The 25,159-nt window shown below is 43.7% G+C and overlaps 1 protein-coding gene across 8 annotated transcripts in view; it reads right to left on the bottom strand.

Moving 5' to 3' along the window:
- The window catches only part of ADGB (androglobin), a 261,865-nt gene that overhangs the window by 84,945 nt on the left and 151,761 nt on the right, over positions 1-25,159 (bottom strand). For all 8 annotated transcript variants that reach the window (XM_072140923.1, XM_072140925.1, XM_072140926.1 and 5 more), the window contains 4 exons: positions 23,783-23,936; positions 21,777-21,964; positions 20,959-21,143; positions 16,485-16,648 (listed from right to left, as the gene is read on the bottom strand). In XM_072140923.1, coding sequence (XP_071997024.1) covers positions 16,485-16,648; positions 20,959-21,143; positions 21,777-21,964; positions 23,783-23,936 — 691 coding nt within the window. The remainder of the gene's footprint in view (positions 1-16,484; positions 16,649-20,958; positions 21,144-21,776; positions 21,965-23,782; positions 23,937-25,159) is intronic.

Below are 25,159 nucleotides of genomic sequence, written 5' to 3'. Positions count from 1 at the left end.
GTTTGAACCTAAAGAAGGTGCTAGTCCATGCTAGGCTACAAGATAGCCCAAAGGTGAGCACCCTAATTTTTAACCCTTTTGAGTGAAATTCAAACACTGCACTTGAGTCTTCTATCCCTGTGTTCCCTTTCTGTCTTTTATTCATTGAATCAGTCTATACCAGATCTTTTTTTGTTAAAGGACATCCACCTCCAGGATCAAGGATTGTAAATCAAGCACACTGACATACTGGTATGTGCCTCCTCTGGCAGGATCCGCTCTTCTTTTAGCTTCTTATTTCCTGGTTTGTAAAAAAAAAAATCATTATGCAAATGAGCCGGAGAGGTTTTAGTGGAGCCTGAAGCCCCTTATGCTCAATTGCATAATTTTTTAAAAAAAATTTAAATGTTAAAAACAAGGGCATAAAAGCATAAATAAAAGTGGATCCTGCCAAAGGGGGCACACGATTGTGTTCTTGGTTTACAATGCTTCATCCTGTTGGTAGATGTCCTTTAAGGTTTCCATAGTTTGACAACAAAAAAAAAGGGCTGGACCATTCTCACCAAATATATTTCAGTGGCAGTCTACCAATATTTCTGTACTAAAGACTTTTTGCATTAAAGTGAAAACTTGTTGATCACATTTGTTTCTTTTATAATCAGCATAAGTTTTATTCCATAATGGAAAACTGAATTCGAATGGCCATTAATTCTGTTTATGACTTCTCTTTTCAACTGTCATCACATTTGCAAGTTTCCAATCAACATAGCTGCAACATTTACAGAACTAAGATCAGACAATGTTGTAATACCATCAGAACTACTGTACATTCTTACTAGAGATGAGCGAACATACTTGTCCGAGCTTGATGCTCGTTCAAGCATTAGCGTACTCGAAACTGCTCGTTGCTCGGACGAATACTTCGCCCGCTCGAGAAAATGGCATCTCCCGCCGTTTGCTTTTTGGCGGCCAGAAACAGAGCCAATCACAAGCCAGGAGACTCTGCACTCCACCCAGCATGACGTGGTACCCTTACACGTCGATAGCAGTGGTTGGATGGCCAGATCAGGGGACCCTGGAATAGACTAGCCCCTGCCCGCGCTGCTCGGATCATTCTGTTTCTGGATGCCGCTAGGGAGAGAGCTGCTGCTGGTCAGGGAAAGCGTTAGGGTGTTCTATTAGAATAGTGTTAGGCAGGAGTGATTCTACAAGAACCCAACAGCCCTTCTTAGGGCTACAATAACGTTATACTTTTTTTTTTTTTAATTTGCTTGTGGCTGGGCTTGCTGGCACTAGTAGTGCAGCTAGTACCATATTGTGAGGAATTTGCAGGGGGACTTGCTACCGTTGTGTTTAGCTCTTAGTGACACACATATCCACCTCAAACACCAAAGTGGGACAATTTATTAGGGGTTTGATTAGAATTAGGCAGAGTCTGCTGATTTATTTTTTTTTTACCTTTATTTCATTTTATGGCTCAAACTCATCTTGCAAAGCAGTGTGCTTTCAGTGTAGGCTACAAAATAGCCATAGGAGAACCCCAACGGCTTACTTAGGCCTACAATAGCGTTATATTTTCCTTTTTTTTGTTTGCTTGTGGCTGGGCTTGCTGGCATTAGTAGTGCAGCTAGTACCATATTGTGAGGAATTTGCTGGGAGACCTGCGACCGTTGTGTTTAGCTCTTAGTGACACGCATATCCACCTCAAACACCGAAGTGGGACAATTTATTAGGGGTTTGATTAGAATTAGGCAGAGTCTGCTGATTTATTTTTTTTTTACCTTTATTTCATTTTATAAAGCGAATTCAGGCGGCACTCTGGCCTCCACACAGATAGCACTGTTAAAAATTCTTCTTTATTGTATCATGCGATAAAAATATAGATGGATACAACAAGGACCTACGCGTTTCGACGCTGCTGCGTCTTAATCATGATCCTAAATAACATAACACAGATCAAAGTATAAATGTGCTAACTTACCCAATCAGCGATTCGCCATTGATTGCGGGGGGGTGGAGTCCGGTGTAAGCGTCCCACTTCATCCCGTGCACCTCGTGGACACGGAAAACCGGAAGTGAAGTACCACCGGAAGTGCTCCCAAGTCACATGATTCGTCATGTGAATCATCACATGACTGGTGTATTGATAGTGGGAACTCCGCCTCCCCCAATGCGCGGATCAGCTGGAGAATAAATGTTGGTTGGGTAAGAGAGAATGATTGACAATAATCAGTTAAAAAACACAAAATAACTGGATGTGTTAAGTTTTAAAAAAGCCAAACAAAGGAACCAAACCTGTAGATGTGGATTATAAATACAATATGGGCATGCATAACGTTCATTAACAGACGGATGAATCGTCAACTGTTATAGTGTAGCTTTCATATCGGCTAAGCAGACCCACATCTGGATTCACATGATGAGTGATGTTTACTCATGATTCTCAAATTCTTATAGTATGATAGAAGCCCTATATAATTAGTGTATTATTAAAGATGGTTAGACAACTAAATGGCCGATTTCAAGTGAAGTGATATTAGAGTGACTGTAAACTGAAAATCGATGTACAGTGAATAGTGGGATCTCTCAGTATAATACATGCACCTATACCTGTACAGAAAAAAGGGGGATCTGCCTGAAACTCTAAGCATAAAGGGATGAAGAGGTATCTATACTCTCAAATTGGGATTTAACATATATCAAGATTGTTGGACTCAATAAGTGGTTATGAGATCCAATCTTTTATTTAAGCCCTCTGGATGGCGACTATTGAGAACGAACATCCAATATGTTTCCCTATTGTGAAGTAGTTTCTTGATGTTCCCTCCTCTTTTTGATGGAAAAATTCTCTCTATGCCGCACCAAGAGAATCCTATAGTTGATTTATTGTGTTCTTCTCTAAAATGTCTCGAAAGTGTGGAAATGTTGACATTATCACTATCCACATCCGACAAGTGTCTACGTATTCTGACTTTAAGTGCATTAGAGGTATGCCCGACATATTGTAGTCGGCATATCGTGCACCCTGCCAGATATACCGTATTTTCTGAATTACAATTGATGTAACCTTTGATGTTGTATACTTTGCCCGTGGAGAAGGACTGGAAGCTATTTTGGACCTTAATGTACGAGCAGGCTTTGCATTTATTGTGACCGCATCGGAAACACCCAGGGAATCTTAGCCAGTTGGGGGTAGTGTGTTGGTCTCGCGTGCTGTCAAATAGACTGGGGGATACCGTTGAGCCTATAGTTTTGGCCCGTTTGGCGACACATTTAATGCCTGTTGCAACTATAGGGACCATCGTGTCATCCTGTAGCAGAATCGGGATATACTTATTTATGACCTGTTTAATTTTGTTAAACTGTCTGCTAGAGTTGGTAGAAAAGACTATTGTTTGTGTGTCTTGTTTACTTTTGTGTCTTTTGCCAAGATTCTGTGTTATGAGATCTTTTTGTTTGATCCTGTCTATCTTATTGCTGGCTGTCTCCAAATCCCTAGATTTGTATTCCCTTTCTGAAAGTCTTTGGATTAATGTCTTTTTCTCTTCCCTAAATGTCATGTCCTCTGTGCAGTTTCTGCGTAGTCTTATCATCTCCCCATACGGGATATTTTTCACTACGTGTGGTGGATGACAGGACGATGCGAGTAAAATAGAGTTACCCGCCGTATCCTTTCTATAGGGAGTAGTTGTAATCCTGCCTTCTTTCCCCTCCAGACATAAATCAAGGAAATTAATGCGTGGTCCACCAAAACAGTGGGTGAATTTAAGGTTCATGTCATTCTCATTAAGATAGGAACAAAAAACTTCAAATTGGTGCTTATCACCTTTCCAGATCCACACTAAGTCGTCTATATAGCGTCCTAGCCAGACTATAGACTCTCTAAATGGATTGCAGGTGGAGAATAGAAACAAATCTTCCCATTGTGACATATAAATATTCGCTAGAGAGGGGGAAAATTTCGCCCCCATGGGTGCCCCCTCTACTTGCAGATAATAACGATTGTCAAATAGGAAAAAATTGTGTTTTAGAAGGAATTCGACTACAATGATGATATATTCCGAGAGGTTGGTGCTATATGTGCTGAATTTCTCTAGATGACGTTTTAGGAAGAAAAGACCTCTATCGCGAGGAATGGACGAATAGAGGGCTGTGACGTCACATGTGGCCCAATTGTATCCCTCCCTCCATTCCAGAATGTCCACTATCCTTAATACATGTTTTGTATCTTGTAAATATGTCGGGGTGACCTTCGTGAGTGGTTGGAGGTAATGGTCCACCCATGCACCCAATCTTTCACTCATGCCCCCAATGCCAGCCACTATGGGTCTAAGGGGTGGGGGAAAACCCCCTTTGTGGATTTTTGGCAGAGAGTGAAAGATTGGGGTCACTGGTGACTTAACATATAAGTATTCCTTCTGTTTGTTAGTAAGGATGCCCCTGGCTAGCCCTTCTTCTAGGACTCGCTGCAATTTATTTTGGAAAAGAACTGTCGGGTTGTTTTGTAAGGATCTATATGTGTTTATATCGCTCAGTATATTTTCATTTAAATTTTTATATAAAGAGGAATTAAGCAGAACCACATTGCCCCCCTTGTCTGATGACCTGATAATCAGGTCTGTGTTGTTACTTAATTCGTCCATAGCCTTCCTTTCACCTCTGGAAAGATTGTTGATCTTGTAATGCTTGGATGGGGGGGACTCGTTGTGTATACTGTCATTTTTTAGTTTCACCAGTTCCCGTTCCACAAGTTCCTGGAATTTGTCCAAGACGGCGGGACGAGACCCTACCGGGTAAAAGTCGGGATTGCTTGTTGAAAAAGGCACGCAGACACCGTCGTTGTCTTCCATAATATTGCATAATAGTTCACGGTAACATAAAGTGCTTCCTTGTTCCTGGAAATCCGTGTCTTTCACCTCTAGAGAATTTAGACCATTTATGTATTCATTATACTCTGTCTGTTTCTCCTTATCTGAAAGATCGCACTCAGAGAAGTGTTTACGGATTGTGATATTTCTTGCAAGGCGGTTCACATCCAAAATGGTTCTATAAAAATCGAAATCGCAGCTCGGAGAAAAATTCAAGCCTTTTTCTAGTACGTTTATTTGATCGTGACTAATAATGTAGCTTGACATATTAATGACTACATTGCTTGCTTTTTCTTCTCCCTCTGCAGATGTTGTCTGGTTTTGGTGCCTATATCTGCGGTGCCTCCTTCCGGCACGCCGACCCAGTTTTTTGATGAACCGTTGGTTTTGTCGGATGTCAAGGTTTTATTAGATGTGGATGAGGTTGGTTCCTCTAGGGACTGGATTGATGAAGACCGACTGTTCAGGGATTCCTCTGTGTCAGAGAAGCTTACTTTTCTGTTATATTTTTTGTAACCCCATTTTTTTATTTCATTTTATAGCTCAAAGTCATCAGGCACAGCACAAAATCCAGTTGTGTGCTGTCAGTGTAGGTTAGAAACTAGCCATGGCAATAGGATAGCATCGTTTTGTTAAAAAAAAAAAAAATAAATAAACACAAAAAAAAAAAATTAGAAGTTTACACTTTAATTTGGAAAATGTTTAACCCGAGGGCTAGGGGTAGAGGACGAGGGCGTGGACGTGGGCGTCCAACTACTGCAGGGGTCAGAGGCCGTGGTCCTGGGCGGGGTGAGACACCACCTGCTGATGAGGGAGCAGGGGAACGCCGCAGAGCTACACTCCCTAGGTTCATCATGTCTCAAGTTACTGGGACTCGTGGTAGAGCACTGTTGAGGCCAGATCAGTGCGAAGAGGTGATGTCGTGGATTGCTGACAATGCTTCTAGCCATTTGTCCACCAGTCAGTCTTCCACGCAGTCCACCCATGTCACCGAAATCAGCACTCCTCCAGCTCCTCCACCTCAGCCTCCTTCCCCCCAGTCTGCCCCCTCCCAGCAAAATTTGGCATTTGAACCGGCATACTCTGAGGAACTGTTTTCTGGACCCTTCCCACAGTCACAAACCACTTGTCCGGTTGCTGCTGAGCAATTTTCCGATGCCCAGGTTTTCCACCAGTCGCAGTCTGTGGGTGATGATGACATTATTGACGTAGTGGAAGAAGTGTGTAAAGAGGTGTCGGACGATGAGGAGACACGGTTGTCAGACAGTGGTGAAGTTGTTGTCAGGGCAGGAAGTCCGAGGGGGGAGCAGACTGAGGGATCGGAAGATGACGAGGTGACAGACCCAAGCTGGGTTGATAGGCCGGGCGAACACAGTGCTTCTGAGACGGAGGCGAGTCCTATAGCAGAACAAGTTGGAAGAGGCAGTGGTGGGGCCAGACGGAGAGGCAGGGACAGAGCTGGTGCATCAGCGCCAAATGTTGCCCGTAGTCAAGCTCCCGTGGCGAGGGCTAGATTTTCAGAAGTCTGGAGGTTCTTTAAAGAAACACCGGATGACCGACGGACTGTGGTGTGCAACCTTTGCCAAACCAGGATCAGCAGGGGTTCCACCACTATTAGCTTAACTACCACCAGTATGCGCAGGCATATGAATGCTAAACACCCCACTCAATGGCACCAAGCCCGTTCACCTCCGGCCGGGCACACCACTGCTCCTTCCCCTGTGTCATCTGCTAGTCAGCCCCCTGCCCAGGACCACGGCCCAAACACCTCCCGTGCGAAAAAACCATCTTCGCCTCCACGATCCTCCACAGCATCCACCAGCGTTCAGCTCTCCATACCCCAGACGCTGGAGTGCAAAAGGAAGTATAGCGCAACCCACCCACACGCCCAAGCCCTCAATGTCCACATCTCCAAGTTGCTTAGCCTGGAGATGCTGCCCTATAGGCTGGTAGAGACTGAGGCCTTTCGAAACCTCATGGCGGCGGCCGCCCCTCGGTATTCGGTCCCCAGCCGCCACTACTTTTCCCGATGTGCCGTCCCAGCCCTGCACAAGCACGTGTCAGAGAACATCATCCGTGCCCTGACCAACGCCGTTTCTGACAAGGTCCACCTGACCACGGACACGTGGACGAGTGCTGCCGGGCAGGGCCACTATATATCGCTGACGGCACATTGGGTTAACTTGGTGGAGGCTGGGACCGAGTCTGACCCTGGGGCTGCTCATATACTGCCGACGCCGAGGATTGCGGGGCCTACCTCGGTCCAGGTCTCAAAGGCCTACTATGCCTCCTCCTCCTCCCACCCCTCCTCCACCTCCTCCTCCGAATTACCATCCGTGGGCATGGCGCCATCAGTCGGTAGCTCTAGGCACAGCAGCAGTGCCATCGCTAAGCGACAGCAGGCGGTGCTCAAACTGCTGAGCCTAGGCGATAAAAGGCACACCGCCCAAGAGCTATTACAGGGCATCACGGCGCAGACTGATCTGTGGCTGGCACCGCTGAACCTGAAGCCAGGCATGGTTGTGTGTGACAACGGCCGTAACCTGGTGGCGGCTCTGCAACTCGGCAGACTGACACATGAGCCATGCCTGGCCCATGTGTTAAATCTCATAGTTCAGCGTTTCCTCAAGACATACCCCAATCTGTCTGATTTTCTCACGAAGGTGCGCCGCATCTGTGCGCATTTCAGGAAGTCCAGCACAGATGCTGCCACTCTCAGGGCAGCGCAGCGCCGCCTCCAACTGCCCGCTCACCGACTGTTGTGCGACGTGCCCACAAGGTGGAATTCAACATTAACCATGTTATCCAGAGTTTACCAGCAGCGCAGAGCGATTGTAGACTGCCAGATGTCAACTTCCACCAGAACTGGTAGTAAGGTCAGTCAGCTTCCTCAAGTCTACAATGAGGAGTGGACGTGGATGTCTGATATCTGTCAGGTGCTGAGTAACTTTGAGGTGTCAACACAGATGGTCAGTGGCGATGCCGCCATCATCAGCCTCCCAATCCCGCTGCTTGGCCTGTTGAAAAACTCTCTGGTCAGCATGAAGTCGGAAGCTTTGCGCTCGTCACAAGAGACGGGGGAAGAAGATTCCCTAGTTGATAGCCAAAGCACCCTTAGGTCTGTTTCTCAGCGCATATCGGAGGAGGTGGAGGAGGATGAGGAGGAAGAGGAGGAGAATGTTGGCGAGACAGAAGAGGGGACCATTGTTCAGTCCTTCACTGTTCAGCGTGTATGGGCAGAAGAAGAGGAGTTGGAGGAGTTGGAGGAGGAGGAAATGGGCAGTCAGGCCAGTGAGGGGAGTGAATTCTTGCGCGTTGGGACTCTGGCGCATATGGCAGATTTCATGCTAGGCTGCCTATCCCGTGACCCTCGCGTTCAAAGAATTTATTCCAGCACCAATTACTGGGTATTCACTCTCCTGGAACCACGGTACAAGCAAAATCTTTCCACTCTCATCCCTGGAGAGGAAAGGAGTGTGAGAATGCATGAATACCAGCAGGCCCTGGTGCACAAGCTGAAAAAGTATTTCCCTTCTGACAGCGCTAGCGGCAGAGGGCGTACTTCTGCGGGACAAGTAGCGAGGGAGAGTAGGCGAGCAGGCAGCTTTTCCAGCACTGGCATGGGTACGCTTTACAAGGCCTTTGCCAGTTTTATGTCACCCCAGCAAGACACTGTCACCTGTCCTCAGTCTCGGCAGAGTAGGGCTGATCTTTACAGAAAGATGGTGAGGGAGTACGTAGCTGACCATACCATCGTCCTAAATGATCACACAGCTCCCTACAACTACTGGGTTTCAAAGCTGGACATGTGGCACGAACTGGCGCTGTACGCCTTGGAGGTTCTTGCCTGCCCTGCCGCTAGCGTGTTGTCCGAGCGGGTTTTCATTGCAGCTGGTGGCATCATCACCGATAAGTGTACACGCCTGTCGACTGACAGCGCTGACAGGCTGACGCTTATCAAGATGAATAAAGCCTGGATTTCTCCGGATTTTCATTCTCCACCAGGTGAAAGAAGCTCAACCTGAATAATGTATGCACTCCTCCTCCTCATTGTCCTCCTTCTCCTCCTCTTTGTACACTAAAGCATAGGAAACTGGCTATTTTTTGCCAGGGCCAACTGGCTCTAGCTATAGTACTCTATGTATTTAATTTTTCTGGAGGGCCACCTACCCGGTCCTCTGTTTTAAGCAATTTTTGGGAGTGCCACATACAGGCACTCAATCTATTTAATTTTTCTGGAGGACCACCTACCTGCTCCTCTGGTTTGAAAACTTTTTTGGACTGCCACATACAGGCACTATCCAAATTAAATTGTATCCATAGCAGCCTCCACATGTCGTCTTTTTAGCTGGCTCCACACACTGTCTCCATTGCTACCTCCACACGTCATCGCCATAGCTGCCTACAAAAGTCGTCCATATAGCTGCCTCCATACATTGTCTCCTTATCAAACGAACTGTGTCAGGCAGAATTTTGGGTTGTTTTCATGGATTCCACATCAAACCATCCTCATCCCATATCCCAAACTTATAAGAACGCTACTACACTTGATCTTATACAAAAGGTTCTTAGAAGTGCTGTTTGGGGAGTAGCCTAGAGACAGGGGCTTAGATTGGCAAAAGCTCGCCTGGCAGTGGAGCGCCAGCTCCATCTCAAGATCCAACTAACATAGTTTTAACTGCAGCACCTTTAATCTACTACTAGTTCACTGCCTCCATACATCGTCCTCTTATCAAACGAGCTGTGTCGGGCAGAATTTTGGGTTGTTTTCATGGCTTCCACATCAAACTTGTTAACTTTGTCGCCACCCTGCTGTGTAATCCACAAAATTTACTGGCAAACTTTTATCATTTACCAATATTATTTCAGCGCTTCTTGTGCATCTGTTTACATTCCCCTCACCCGCCATATCCTAAACTTATAAGAACGCTACTACACTTGATCTTATACAAAAGGTTCTTAGAAGTGCTGTTTGGGGAGTAGCCTAGAGACAGGGGCTTGGATTGGCGAAAGGTCGCCTGGCAGCGGAGCGCCAGCTCCATCTCAAGATCCAACTAACATAGTTTTAACTGCAGCACCTTTAATCTACTACTAGTTCACTGCCTCCATACATCGTCCCCTTATCAAACGAGCTGTGTTAGGCAGAATTTTCAGGTGTTTCACCAGATACATAGTGGAACTCGGCCCATCTGTCGCAGCCATGCTGGAGACCTGAAGTTGCAATCATAGCAGCGCAATATGGATGCCCCATACTGTCGCTCTTAATCATGGAACCATTTCCGTAAAAACAATTAAAAATAGAACCACTATGCTATTCCATTATTCCTAGGTGAAATATTCAAACGAGCCGGCCTGATTTGAAAATTATAATTTTTTCAAAGTAAACGCTTCTGGCCCCCAGGCCCATTTTGGGGGGGGAGGAGCCGAGAGACAGGGGCTTGGACAGGCGAAAGCTCTCCTGGCAGTGGACCGCCAGCTCCATCCCAAGATTAGGCAGCCTCAGAGGCATCCATGCATGCTGCCCCTGCTGTTTCCTGTCCATTTTGCCTCCACGATCCTCCACAGCGTCCACCAATGTCTCATTTCAACTCTCTATACCCCAGACGCTGGAGCACGAGAAGATATGCAGCACATCATCCCCTTATCAAACGAGCTGTGTCAGGCAGAATTTTCAGGTGTTTCACCAGATACATAGTGGATCTCGGCCCATCTGTCGCCGCCATGCTGGAGACCTGAAGTTGCAATCATAGCAGCGCAATATGAATGCCCCATACTGTCGCTCTTAATCATGGAAGTCGTCTCCATGGCTGCCTCCACATGTCGTCCCCTTATCAAAAGAGCTGTGTCAGGCTCATTTTTCGGGTGTTTCACCAGATACGTTATGGAACTTGGTCACTGTCGCCACCATGCTGTGTTATCGACTAAATATACCGTCAACCTTTTGTTCACATAGGAAATCATTTCACCTCCTTTGGTGAAACCTGAGTCCATTTAGGGTATGTCGCCATGAGACTCTCTAGCCTGCCACTGCTGCCGCTGCCTCTGCATGCCGTCCCCTATAGTGTCAGGGTCAATTATTGGATGTTTTAGATGCTATCTAGCCTCATTCGGTCACTCTGTCATGGCCATGCTGTTGCCCATAATTTTGGCATAATGGTGCGATTAAGCAGCCTCAGAGGCATCCATGCATGCTGCCCTTGCTGTTTCCTGTCCATTTCCGTGGTGTTTCCATCCTTTTCTGAGGTTTCCAGGTGTTTGGCCAAGCTTCCCTGTGCAGAGCCTTGGTCCCCTTGAAAAATGCTCGAGTCTCCCATTGACTTTATTCGAGACGAGCACTCGAGCATCGGGAAAAGTTCGTCTCGAATAACGAGTACCCGAGCATTTTAGTGCTCACTCATCTCTAATTCTTACAGATTTCATATGAAACATGTTTAGCCCCTTAACGCCGCAGCCCTTTTTCGTTTTTGCGTTTTAATTTTTCACTCCCCACCTTCAAAAATCTATAACTTTTTTATTTTTCCATGTACAGAGCTGTGTGATGGCTTATTTTCTGCGTAACAAATTACACTTCAAATTGGTGGTATTTAATATTCCATGCCGTGTACTGGGAAGCGGGAAAAAAATTCCAAATGCAGTGAAATTGTTAAAAAAAAAATGCATTTGTGCCATATTCTTGTGGGCTTGGATTTTACGGATTTCATTGTACGCCCCAAATGACATGTTTACTTTATTCTTTGGATCGTTACGATTATGGGGATACCAGATTTGTACAGGTTTTATAATGTTTTCATACATTTAAAAAATTTAAAACCTCCTGTACAAAAAGTTTTTGGGGGATTCTGCCATCTTCTGGAGGTAATAACTTTTTTATACTTTGGTGTATGGAGCTCTGGGTGGTGTTGTTTTTTTTGTGGATTTTGATGACATTTACAATGTTATCATTTTTAGTACTGTGCAACCTATTGATAACTTTTTATAGAATTTTTAAATTTTTTTTTAAATGGCAAAAAAGTGCCATTTTCGACTTTGGGCGCAATTTTCCGTTACAAGGTTAAATGCAGTGAAAAAACGGTAATTATATTTTGATAGATTGGGCATTTTCTGATGCGGCGATACCTAATGTGTTTATGATTTTTACTGTATATTTATATTTATATTAGTTCTAGGGAAAGGGAGGGGATGATTTGAGTTTTTAGGTTTTTTATTATATATTTTTTTTTTACTATTTTTCTTTAACCCTAGGTTGTCTGTAAGATCCTACCATATACTGCCATACTACAGTACAGTACAATGTGGATTGTATTCCTCATACATTACAATGTGCTGATAGCACATTGTAATGCATGGGTTAAGCCGAAGTAGCCTTGGGTCTTCTAAAGACCCGAGGCTACCATGACGACGGATCGCCGCTCCTCAGCGATCCTCAGAAAGATGGCGGCGCATTGAAGCTAGCCGGTTGTTATCGGTAAGGCTTTGCTGCAATATGCAGCAAAGACTTACCGCAGGGATCAGGAACCTTTTTGGCTGAGAGAGCAATGAATGTCACATATTTTAACGTGTAATTCTGTGGGAGCCATACAATTTGAATATGCCCCCAGTAGATAGGTAGTCATAGAACATGCCCATTGTAGATAGGGAACCAAAGCACATGCCCCCAGTTGATATTTAGCCACAGCACATGATCCTCAGTGGATAGGTAGCCACAGCACATGCCCCCCAGTATATAGGTAGCCACAGCACATGTCCTCCAGTAGACAGGTAGCCACAGCACATGTCCTCCAGTAGACAGGTAGCCACAGCACATGTCCCCCAGTAGATAGGTAGCCACAGCACATGTCCTCCAGTAGACAGGTAGCCACAGCACATGTCCTCCAGTAGATAGGTAGCCACAGCACATGCCCTCCAGTAGACAGGTAGCCACAGCACATGCCCCCCAGTATATAGGTAGCCACAGCACATGCCCCCCAGTAGATAGGTAGCCACAGCACATGTTCTCCAGTAGATAGGTAGCCACAGCACATGCCCCCAGTAGATAGGTAGCCACAGCACATGCCCCCCAGTAGATAGGTAGCCACAGCATATGACCCCCCAGTAGATAGGTAGCCACAGCACATGCCTCCCAGTAAATAGGTAGTCACAGCACATGTCCCCCAGTAGATAGGTAGCCACAGCACATGCTACCCTGTAGATAGGTAGCCACAGCACATGTCCCCCAGTAAATAGGTAGTCACAGCACATATCCCCCAGTATATAGGTAGTCACAGCACATGTCCTCCAGTAGATAAGTAGCCACAGCACATGCCCCCTAGTAGATAGGTAGCCACAGCACAAGCTTTCCCAGTAAATAGGTAGCCACAGCACATGGCCCCCCAGTAGATAGATAGCCACAGCACATATCCCCCAGTAGATAGGTAGCCACAGCTCATGCCCCCAGTAGATAGATAGCCACAGCACATGTCCTCCAGTAGATAGGTAGCCACAGCTCATGCCCCCAGTAGATAGGTAGCCCCAGCACATGGCCCCCAGTAGATAGGTAGCCACAGCACATGGCCCCCAGTAGATAGGTAGCCACAGCACATGGCCCCCAGTAGATAGATAGCCACAGCACATAGGTAGCCACAGCTCATGCCCCCAGTAGATAGATAGCCACAGCACATAGGTAGCCACAGCTCATGCCCCCAGTAGATAGGTAGTCACACTTCATGCCCCCAGTAGATAGATAGCCACAGCACATGTCCTCCAGTAGATAGGTAGCCACAGCTCATGCCCCCAGTAGATAGGTAGTCACAGCACATGCCCCCAGTAGATAGGTAGCCACAGCACATGGCCCCCCAGTAGATAGGTAGCCTCAGCACATGCCCCCAGTATATAGGTAGTCACAGCCAAAAAAATGTAATACTAACCTACCTATGCTCCCTGCAGCTGGCTCCTTGTCACTCCCTTGTAGTTCTCTATGACCCAGGCGCTGCCATCATTGCTTAGGCAAAGGTGCTTAAGTCATAGAGAAGAATGAACGCTGGCATTGGGTGTCCTCTCTATGACCCAGGCGCCATCACCTTAGCACTGATGCAGGCAGCATTAGCACCGGGATCACACGTCTAGTGACCATAGCTGTGTGTGTCTTATACGCACACTGCGCCAATCACTATTTATTAGATTTGTCTGTGAGCCAGAGGCAGCCATTAAAAGAGCCACATCCGGCTCCCGAGCCATAGGTTCCCTACCCCTGACTTACCGGCTATAGAGAAGGCTCAGTAACGGCTTTATCTTCAATTCACTGCATAATATTGTCTCACTGAGCATAAACAATACAGAGCAAGATGGGTATGCTACTCTGCATGGTTTGGAATTTTATTGATCACTTTTTTGGGGTATCAACTCATAGTATATCATAGTATCAGGGGCTTAATTACAGTGGTAGCAGCCATAGCAGCTGCTATGGGGCCCACAGCGTCAGGGGGCCCCATCATCCAACCTGACAAACTAAAGAATGGAGAATGCACCCCATTATATACATATTATGCTGCTCATTGTACAACATAATATGTGTATGACATATATGTGATGTATATATGCTGTATCTGTGATGCATATATGCTGTATGTGTACAGAATGTTTTATGTGTATATATACTGCATTATGCTCTATATGTGTACTGTGTAACTGTAACTCACATTTGTGGGTATATAAATATGTATGGGGAAGGAGGGCCCCATTCAGAAGTCTGCAATGCAGCCCTGCCTCTCCTAGTTACGCCACTGCATAGTATCAAACTTTCACAACTCAGTAATGACAGTTTGAAACATGAAAAATTATGCTAATTTTCAAATGATCCTGATTCAACATTTTCATTTTATTTAACTCTTTGTTTTGAATCATCAAGAAATTTTACAATAAATTAAAAAATAAAACATAAAAGAAACACAAACAGTAATTTAAACTAGATTGAAGAATTTATCATGCAAGTCAGAGAAGTGGAGATAAAAGAAACACCTATATGATCATATGAAGTACCTGAAGTAGATGGAGTAGTTTAATCAGACAGTTTGTCAGGAGGACAGACTTACAGTATAGCAGTCCAGGTGAGACCAGGTATAAGTTAAATTGTCTTAGGTTAGTCCCTTCGAAACGCGCTGGCAAAGATTACTTGTTATGGATTTTTACAATTTGCCTAAATAAAGAGATGGAGTTGTTCCTGACAAGGCTGGATACCGAATTATTTTTTATCATAAGTTAAATTGTCTATGGTATGGCAGAGAAAAGCCAGTATGTTTCTTATGCAGGCATAAAGATCTGACACTGATGGCAGTAAAAGGATAATATACTTTGCCACAGTGAGGAAATGAAAGAGCAACCTGCCACTTGTGTACCAGAAAGAACTGTGGGGTAGTATAGTGTGGAAGTCATGTTAAGTGGGACCACCAATCTGGGTGCACAGGAGTCAAGGGCAGAGGAGGGATATAACTAGGGAGACCAGCCCTGTGAGTTTGTATGAGGGTAGGGAGTGGAGCTGCATAGTCTAGGTCTCTGGGCTCCATCATAAGTGATGGCAGGACCTGCTGCCTGCCGCAGAGGGAGGTGTTAGGCAGAAAAGGCCTGAAGCATAGAGGGGCACAAGGCCCACAAGGTCAGATCAATAAGTATCGCCTAGGAATCAGTGTCCACCTGATGCAATGATAGTGACTGAGCAGATTTGGGCTTTGGATGTAGAAAGATAAAGAGCTTTGCACACATTTTGTATGTCCACACAGGAGTGTATGGTGTCTGTTCTAACATCCCTACAGGCCAAAAGACTAAATAAAAACCCAGCGTATATTTCTTAATATATCCAGAAGAGGTCTCTTCACTGAGGGAGGCAGTTACTGAGGAGATTTGGACCCTTGAAGTACTTTTATGGAATCACCAGAGGTCATTGCCTGCAGGAAGGGAGAGGCTGAAGCTGCCTGTGAGGTCTGGGGAGGAACAATTGCAGCCAAGCAGAATTGCAACTTTGCTGGAGATGGGTCCAGCGAAACGGTACTATCTTGGAGCCTATGGAGTCTCTGTAAGGAGGAAATTATCCACCGTCCAGAGAGCAGGGTTGACCGCCCATTCACGGGAGGCACCCAAAGCGTCAGGCACAAAAACATGTGGGGGACCGATATCAGTGCCCATTTTCCTTCCACGGGAAAATATAGGGCTTGTCCTATATTTCACCATACTATGGTGACGTCCGCTCAATTCTCTATGGAGAGAGGCGAGCAGCGCTACGGCCAAGGCAAGCATATGTTCTTGTGCAAGGGGCCGTAGTATGCCTTCTGTTGCCCGTGGGAGAAAGGTCGGCTTAGCAGGGATGGCCACAGTAGATAGAGCAGTCTGGACATGCCCCCTTCAAAATTTTCTATGGTTTTTTTTCATGGTAATAGATAACAAGCAGTAAAATAAAAATGTGTTTAAGAAAACCTTTCAGGTGATTTATGCTGCTTTATTTCACAGCAAGAGAATGGGGAAAAAGTGTAAGTTCCATAATATATGTGTTTATATGATTTGTATTAGGATTTTTGCATTAACAGCAGAGCAAATATGCTAATGTTTTTACTGCCCTTCCTTTGGGCCTCCAATTGATTATTAAATTTAAAAATAAAGAACAACTATTACCGGCTGTGGTGATGACACTTTTTCTTCTGTTGTTTCTTTCTCAGTTGAATGTTGAGTTTCAGCGATGCTCCCAGGTCTTGAAGGTGTTTTGTTATTTTTTTGGCTCCCACCTGAATTTATTCTTCCCTTCTTTGTTCCACTTAATAAAACCTGGCTTTTGCTGGCTGTTAAATTGTATATATGTATATGTGTTATATTAAGATAAAAATAAGCCAAAAATACTGTACATTTTAAAGGAAACTACCATCAAAATCAAGCATGATAAACCACTTACAGTGAGCACGGAAAGTATTCAGACCCAATAAAATGTTTCACTCTTTGTTTTATTGCAGCCAATTGGTTGTTTTTTTTTTGCTCATTAATGTACACTCAACACCCCACCTTGACAGAAAAAACAGTATTGTAGATATTTTTGCTAATTTATGAAATAGGAAAAACTGAAATATCCCATGGTCATAAGTTTTCAGACCCTTTGCTGTGACACTCATATTTAACTCAAATGCTGTCCATTTCTTTCTGATCCTCCTTGAGATGGTTCTACTCCTTCATTGGAGTCCAGCTGTGTTTAATTAAACTGACTGGACTTCATTAGGAAAGGCACACAGCTGTTTGTTTATACAAGACCTCACAGCTCACAGTGCATGTCAGAGCACATGAGAATCATGAGGTCTAATGAACTGCCAAAGGAGCTCAGAGACAGAATTGTGACAAGGCACACATCTAGCCAAGGTTACAAAAGAATTTCTTCAGCACTTAAGGCTGCAGTAGGGAGAAAGGTCCACAAAGTCAAATATCACTGCAGCCCTCATCCAAAGTGTGCAAAGTGTGCCAATGAAAGGCTCTTCTCAGTGCCTGCCAGTGCCCACATGCAAGAAAACACATGAACGACTCCCAAACTATGAGAGATGGGATTCTCTGGTCTGATGAGACTTAGGTTGTACTTTTTGGTTTTAATTCTAAGCGGTATGTGTGTAGAAAACCAGACAAAGCTCATCATCTGCCAAATACAATACAAAAAGTTAAACATGGTGGCAGCATCATGCTGTGGGGGTGTTTTCCAGCTGGTTGCAATTGGTGGAAATGAAAGCAGTCAAAGAGTACAAAGATATCCCTGATGAAAACCTCTTCCAGAGTGCTCTGGACCTGAGAATGGGCTGATGGTTCACCTTCCAACAAGACAATGATCCTAAGCACACAGCTAAAATAACAAAGCAGTGGCTTCAGAACAACTCTGTCTTCCATTCTTGACTGGCCCAGCCGGAACCCTGACCTAAACCCAATTGAGCATTTCTGGAGAGACTTGAAAATGGCTGTCCACCAATGGCCACCATCCAACCTAAGTGACCTTGAGAGGATTTGCAAGAAAGAATTCCCAAATCCAGGTGTGAAAAAAACTTATGGCTGTACTAACTCAAAATGGTGATTCTACTCAATAAAATTCCCTCTTTTATTTGTAATCTCAATCCTTTACCTATAAAAAAAAAACTCTCTCAAAGTCAGGCAAATATGACTTCTCTTAACTGAGATAAATTAAAGGGGTTTTCCTATCTCGGCATTTAAATTTAATTTAATTCCTTATGTAAACATTTCTGTAATTGGATGTTATTAAAAAAAAATGTTCCTTTGTGAAGATAATTTCTCATAAATGCAGTCATGTTGTCCCTTAGAAACGAGATGGCTTCCTCAGATACGACCAACTCACATTTTGGCAGCAATGGCCACAGATGCACTATTGAGTCCTGCCTGACCTCCTGGCTTCAGCAATCAGTACCACAGGACGGCTGTGGGACATGCAGTAACTCCCGGACATTTCATATACCAAAAATTTTTGTTTCTTTGTGCAATCACTCCAGCAGAGGTGGCCGTATCCAGGGACACAGTCTAGTTTCTAAGGGACCATATGACTACATTTATGAGAAATTATCTTCACACAGGTAAATTTTTTTTCATAACATCTAATTGAAGAAATGTTTATATATGGCAGATTAATGAATCTGGATATGAATACCAAGACGAGAATACAGGCAGGACCCCGTTTGTATCTAGGGTTGACCCGTTCCTCGGATCGCAGTAGCACTTATCCTGCTCTTGTGTGTGCCGTCGCTGCCTGAAAGCGGAGGGTGAGGTAACTAAGGATGCTGTTGCGCGGTACCAGCGACTTGTAAAGCGCTTCCGTGCGCATAAGGAACAAGCCGCTGGTATCGCACGACAATGTCCTTAGTTACCAACCCCTCAGCTGGCATCACTAAGATCGCGGTCATGTTACACCCGCGGCTTGTTCTTTATGCGCACAGAAGCGCTTTACAAGCCACTGTTATAACGGGACCACAATCTTAGATCCGACTTACATACAAATTCAACTTAAGTACAAACCTACAGTCCCTATCTTGTACGTAACCCGGGGACTACCTGTACCCCTTTAACTCAACTGAAATAAAGGAGGCACCTCCTAAAATGCACCTGTGATGAAAGCCAGTGAGCACTTAGTTCCACAGTGCCTGTTCACATGTCACTCATTTCCCCTAGCCTTATCTGAATAGCGTAATTAACTCTCTGGGAGGTATAGGGTTGAAAGGCTTAGACCACACCTATAGGCAACAAAAGTTCCTCCACTATACTATGAGTAATAAATCCAATAACTCCACATGCCAGTTATCGAGTTATGGCCTATCTTAGCCAGAGGCCAAATACACACCTGAGATCAGGACAATGAGGCAAACACATCCCTGGGTCTTACTTTGTTCATGCAGCCATGGAAAAGGAGATACACAGAACTCTCAGTGGGAGCATAATGGGTCATGTTTGGTCTCAACAGAATCTACAGATCCGGATGGATCTGATGAGACTAGAACCCTAATCCAATGAACTCCCATTAAGCAGTTAGGACTTATCCAAGTTCATGATTTGATCCAAGATGGAATTTTTATCTAGATCCTTCAACTGGGTCAAGGGGTGTGTCTACAGCTAATATAAGCAAATCACCCCTTGTGCCCATTGTCTTCGCCAAGGGGAATTATTTACCATTATATCAAAAGCAGGAAGATTCTTCAAGTGTGGACTAATTTTCCCCAATTAGTCCAGCACAACTGACTTATGAATTGCTAAAACTTGTAGTACTACATTTGTAACATACTCTCTGTTAAACTGCAAAGATATATCTATTCTGAATCCTGTTTTATCTGCATTGTTCTCTTATTTTGATCCACAAATCCCCATGTCCGGGTTGACTTCTCACCCGATATAATCCTGTTACAGACTGAGCTTACATGAAATGAGCAGTTGGTGACAGCCTACTGTATTGATAAGTCTCCAATTTACTGTGGCTAGGAAAGGGGACTTTCAGCCATTCAGGGTTGTGGGAGATTGTTGTGCCATACTGGAGGTTCTGTGGACAACTGTATCTCACTTACTGCGTTTGTACCACTGTACCAGCTAATTTAATTATACCTCATATACATACAAACCCTAACTAGTTTGCTTATCTGAAGACTTGTACTCCAGGCCACTCACCTCACACGTTATCAAATACTGACATGGCTTTGCTCTCCATATAAACCCCCTTTTCCATTTTAACTAACTGGGCCATTCTACCCCGAAATTCTCCCAAAGTTGGAGGAACAGAGCTCAACAACCTTGACGCAATCAGTTTTCTCACCCAATAGACCACATGTTTAATAGCAAGTTTGACATAATTATAGCCTGGAATTTGATTCACATAAGCTAGAATGAAACGCACCTGGGTTGCTGGGGTTGCTTCATTTCAAGCGAGATGAGTCAAATTCAGTTGTTGCAGCAGTAGTGTCACTTTAGAAGCTTTAGTTCTATAGTACCTAGAAACATGCTTTTTGTGCCATATTAAAGATAAGGATCTTATATTTCAATTTACATTGGGCCTATGGCTTTGTTGCTACTGCCTCTAACTCACAGAGCCATAAGCTTGCAATGGGATCGGAAAGATGGGATCTTTAATTTGACACAAAAAGTTCTAACCCAAGCACAAGTGCTTCTGAGTGGGCACTACCCCTGCAATATGACTGAAGTAACTTGGAAAAACCTCCAGCACTCCCGCAAGGTTGTAGCAGACAAACTCTTCTTTAAGATAAAAGCCACAAGTACAGTCAGGTAGGTACATGAATCATCTCATGTAAAAATGGGATGAAAAGAGTCATATATGTCTGATTGTGGGGGAGTTTTTTTTTTTTATAACTAAACATGTGAGATTTCATATAAAAGATGGAATTCTAGAAAGGACATTTCATACTCTACCTAAGGAGACTAGTAGTTTAGTGGGCTTTAAGATTCTTAAATATATATACCAAAAAGTTAAATTTAATATAGCAATAGCAAATTAAATAAATAGTAGTGGATAAATTCAATAGTGTAACAATTAAATAGCAGTGGATAAATTCAATAGTGTAACAATTAAATAAATAGCAGTGGATAAATTCAATAGTGTAACAATAGAAATACTCACAGTGAGAGCTTAAAGGCCTTTCATTTGGCATGAAGCAAAATCCTGGTATCAGTGCTTGGCCTTTGCCTGAAGCACTTACAACTTCTTCATCATTATCAAGGATCTGTATCTTAATAAATACATCCGACTTAGAGGTTTGTACCTGCACGGTTGCAATGTGGTCCATTGCTGCTTTTATGCTGTACCTATGTCAAGGGAGCAGAATAAAGAAATCATAATGTCACATATATAGAGACTCCTGGCTTATTCCTGGCAAAAGATTTATGCTACTAAAAAGAAACGGATGAACAAGTCACTTGTCCACCATCTGTTGTGTGATAGTCTGTTGGAAGCCTGAAGCTTTTAAAACAATGTTTTAATATGTTTACTTATAAATTCCTCAGTTTATAAAATATCTCCGATAAGTAGATACTAAATAATTTGAAAATAATACAATTATGATATAATTCTCTTTTTTACCATGTGCAGATTGATGGGGATCCACTTCCTGTATCCTATAAAGCTCTTTTTTGGTGACTGGGGCATTTGAATAGGATGAAGCCATAATACAATTTACAGCTGCCACAAAGTGTAGCCACAGTGCTTAAAGTGGTTGTCCAGTTTCAGGAAACAAATCCTTTTCTATCATAATTAAAAGTTATAAAACGCTCCCATATTCTTTTGGTATGAGGCAAAATCGGAGCTTGGTGTAATTGGATAGGAGCATGAAATGAAACCTAAGTTAAAAACTATCCTGGTCGGGTGGTTGTTAGGGTCAAATACTATGTTACCTTGATTTTGGAAAAATACAAACTGAAAACATTAGTATGTGTACTTACCTAAATATAATTTCTTTCTTGTTGGGTATATAATAGTCTCTGATTTCTTTAATAGAGAAGGCATTATTTACTGTATCGCGTGCAAATATCGGTAAAGGATTACAGGCCCAAATGAGTCTTAATCTCCATTTCCCAGAAGCCACAGAAAATTCACCGGTATGTGCTTCAGCTACTAATGTATACCCCTTCTGAAATTATATATAAAATGTGATTACATATTAGATAAATCACAAAAGGTATTTTTCCTGGGGGGTCAGAGAAAAAAAGTGTACCAAAGAAAAAAAAAACATGTTCTAACCCTGGAACAGCACTGGAACAGACTCCTGTTTGTAGCTGTCAGGTGAGCTGGAAGTGCTAGAGGTCACGGAGCCAGCCTCAGACAGTCAATGGCCTCAGCTGTGCCCAGGACTTGAATTATTCTATATCACAAGTAATTGTGGTTTTTCACAAATCAATGCATCTTGGGATGTAGAACCACTTTGCCTAGTATTTTGATTACCTATGTGTAGCAGTTTCTTTGTTTTCCTCCTCAGGTTAGCCTGGCTCTGAAGTAGCCTGGCTGTGCTGATTTTTCCTTTAATTACGTAGAGTTGTTTAGTAATATGATTTTAAAGAAGGGAGTAACTGTTGCTTCCTGCTTACTCTGAAGAGAGGAGGGGGAGGTGCTCTCTGTGTATAACTGAGTATGTTTAGTGGTGTGTATGCAGAAGTCTTCTACACAGAATAGCAAGGTACAGAGATTTCCCATGCTCCCTATTGGTCCCTCAAAGCCAGTGATTCTGCAGAACTTTTTTGTCTATCGCTCTGCACCTCAAACTGTGTCATACACTTCTTTGTATCCCCTCCCCCACCTTGTGCTCTCCAGGTACTTTCTGCACATCAGAGAAGCTAAAGCTTAGCCCTTAGTGCCTATACAACACAGACTAGTAACTATTTCACTGCTGGTTTGTACTACTCATAACTACTCCAATGGTCCATGCTCCTCCATGAGATAAAAGCTGCCAGGCTAGTCACTATATAGGTACTGTATGTACACAATGCAGTGTTTAGCGGATTAACTTGTAGGAATTTTACTGGATTTACTGCTAAATTCCTTTAAGGAAACGATTAACTTACATATGTAAATTAGCCCCCCAGTGCTATCCCTGCGTCATCAGCCGTCTGTCGATGGCTTCCGATTTTTAACTATTCCCGCCTCCTTCTTCCTATGTGTGACGTAACCGAGCTCTCTGCATTTACCGTGCATGCACAGACACTGACTCTTGCACAGCTTCACAGGGAGGGGAAGACACAAAGACTTATGCAAAGGTAAGATACATGACAGCTGCTTCGCGCTCACGGCGCTTCATCTGACTTGCCTGTTAAACAATATGCAATAGTTATTTAAACCCAGTAAGACCCGCCCCCTTATTAGGAATCGGGTTCTTATTGGTGCTTCTCAGCTTCTTATTATATGCCAAATATGGCCACTCTAACAACCCGATACTTAGTAGGTTGTTAGAGTGGCCGTATTTCTCATATATATTACGAAGCTGAGAAGCACCAATAAGAACCCGATTCCTAATAAGGGGGCGGGCCTTACTGAGTTTAAATAGCCATTCGATTGTATGTTGTTGAACAGGCAAGTCAGATGAAGCACCATGAGCACGAAACAGCTGTCATGTACCTTACCTTTGTATGAGTCTTTGCGTCTTCCCCTCCCTGTGAAGTGTGACTTGCACACCATGTTTATTTGAGTATACTACAACAAATTGGACTGAAAGGAGAAGCTGTGGTGAGTGCCATTCTACTGTTTTACAATTAAATAGCCTACAGGGTTGTGTTCGCATGATTTCATCATGCGAGCGGTGGTAGGTTTCCTTTAATGAGAAAACACAAGGATTCATGGGAAATGCAGACAGCCTAAATTTGAAGTCTCTACCTACTACACCACTGCTGAGAACCATATTTACCAAGCAGCTTCAGAACAGAAAAAGTCTGTTATGATATTGGCTTGACTCACTCACCATGTTTTTGTTGTATATAAATGGTGCTACTCTGTTACACACCCAAGGTATCTCTTCCAGTGTGTCATTATTAATAACGTGAAGGGCACAGGCTTGGAGGTTTGTATATGTCTTCAGTACTAAAAGCATATCTTCAGGAACATGGAACACTTCCCTAAAGTCAATGTTAAGAAACAAGATTTTTATTTAGCTAAACATTTTTAAAAAACAGCCTTTACTTGCCTCCTGCACACAAGTATAAAAAAAAACCTCATAAATCCAGAAAAATAGCTGGATCCCAGCCCCCATATTCCTAATCCTTCCAGTCAGCAATATTGGCTACCACAAATATTCCTCACATACTGCAGGTTAAATAGAAATGCTAGGATATTGTTTATTACGAAGTTTTAAAAATTTCATTAAAAATTTTTTATTGGAACTTTCCAGTAATTTTTTGTTTAATGAAGACATTTCTATGACTTATAAGTCCGTATTCCATATATCCCCCTAATAACCTACTCCCATGATGACAGACCTGGCATGTAAAACACAAAATGCCTCTCATTAAAATGACATGCTACTAGAGATGAGCGAACATACTCGTCCGAGCTTGATGCTCGTTCGAGCATTAGCGTACTCGAAACTGCTCGTTGCTCGGACGAATACTTCGCCCGCTCGAGAAAATGGCATCTCCCGCCGTTTTGCTTTTTGGCGGCCAGAAACAGAGCCAATCACAAGCCAAGAGACTCTGCACTCCACCCAGCATGACGTGGTACCCTTAAACGTCGATAGCAGTGGTTGGCTGGCCAGATCAGGTGACCCTGGAATAGACTAGCCCCTGCCTGCGCTGCTCGGATCATTCTGTGTCTGGATGCCGCTAGGGAGAGAGCTGCTGCTGGTGAGGGAAAGCGTTAGGGTGTTCTATTAGAATAGTGTTAGGCAGGAGTGATTCTACAAGAACCCAACAGCCCTTCTTAGGGCTACAATAACGTTATATTTTCCTTTTTTTTGTTTGCTTGTGGCTGGGCTTGCTGGCACTAGTAGTGCAGCTAGTACCATACTGTGAGGAATTTGCTTGGAGACCTGCGACCGTTGTGTTTAGCTCTTAGTGACACGCATATCCACCTCAAACACCGAAGTGGGACAATTTATTAGGGGTTTGAGTAGAATTAGGCAGAGTCTGCTGATTTTTTTTTTTTTTTTTAGCTGTATTTCATTTTATAGCTCAAACTCATCTTGTAAAGCAGTGTGCTCTCATTGTAGGCTACAAAATAGCCATAGGAGAACCCCAACGGCTTACTTAGGCCTACAATAGCGTTATATTTTCCTTTTTTTTGTTTGCTTGTGGCTGGGCTTGCTGGCACTAGTAGTGCAGCTAGTACCATACTGTGAGGAATT

This window comes from Engystomops pustulosus, chromosome 3, assembly GCF_040894005.1.
Source record: "Engystomops pustulosus chromosome 3, aEngPut4.maternal, whole genome shotgun sequence".
In the NCBI taxonomy this organism is placed as follows: Eukaryota; Metazoa; Chordata; class Amphibia; order Anura; family Leptodactylidae; genus Engystomops; species Engystomops pustulosus.
This window is presented reverse-complemented; position numbering and strand designations above follow the sequence as displayed.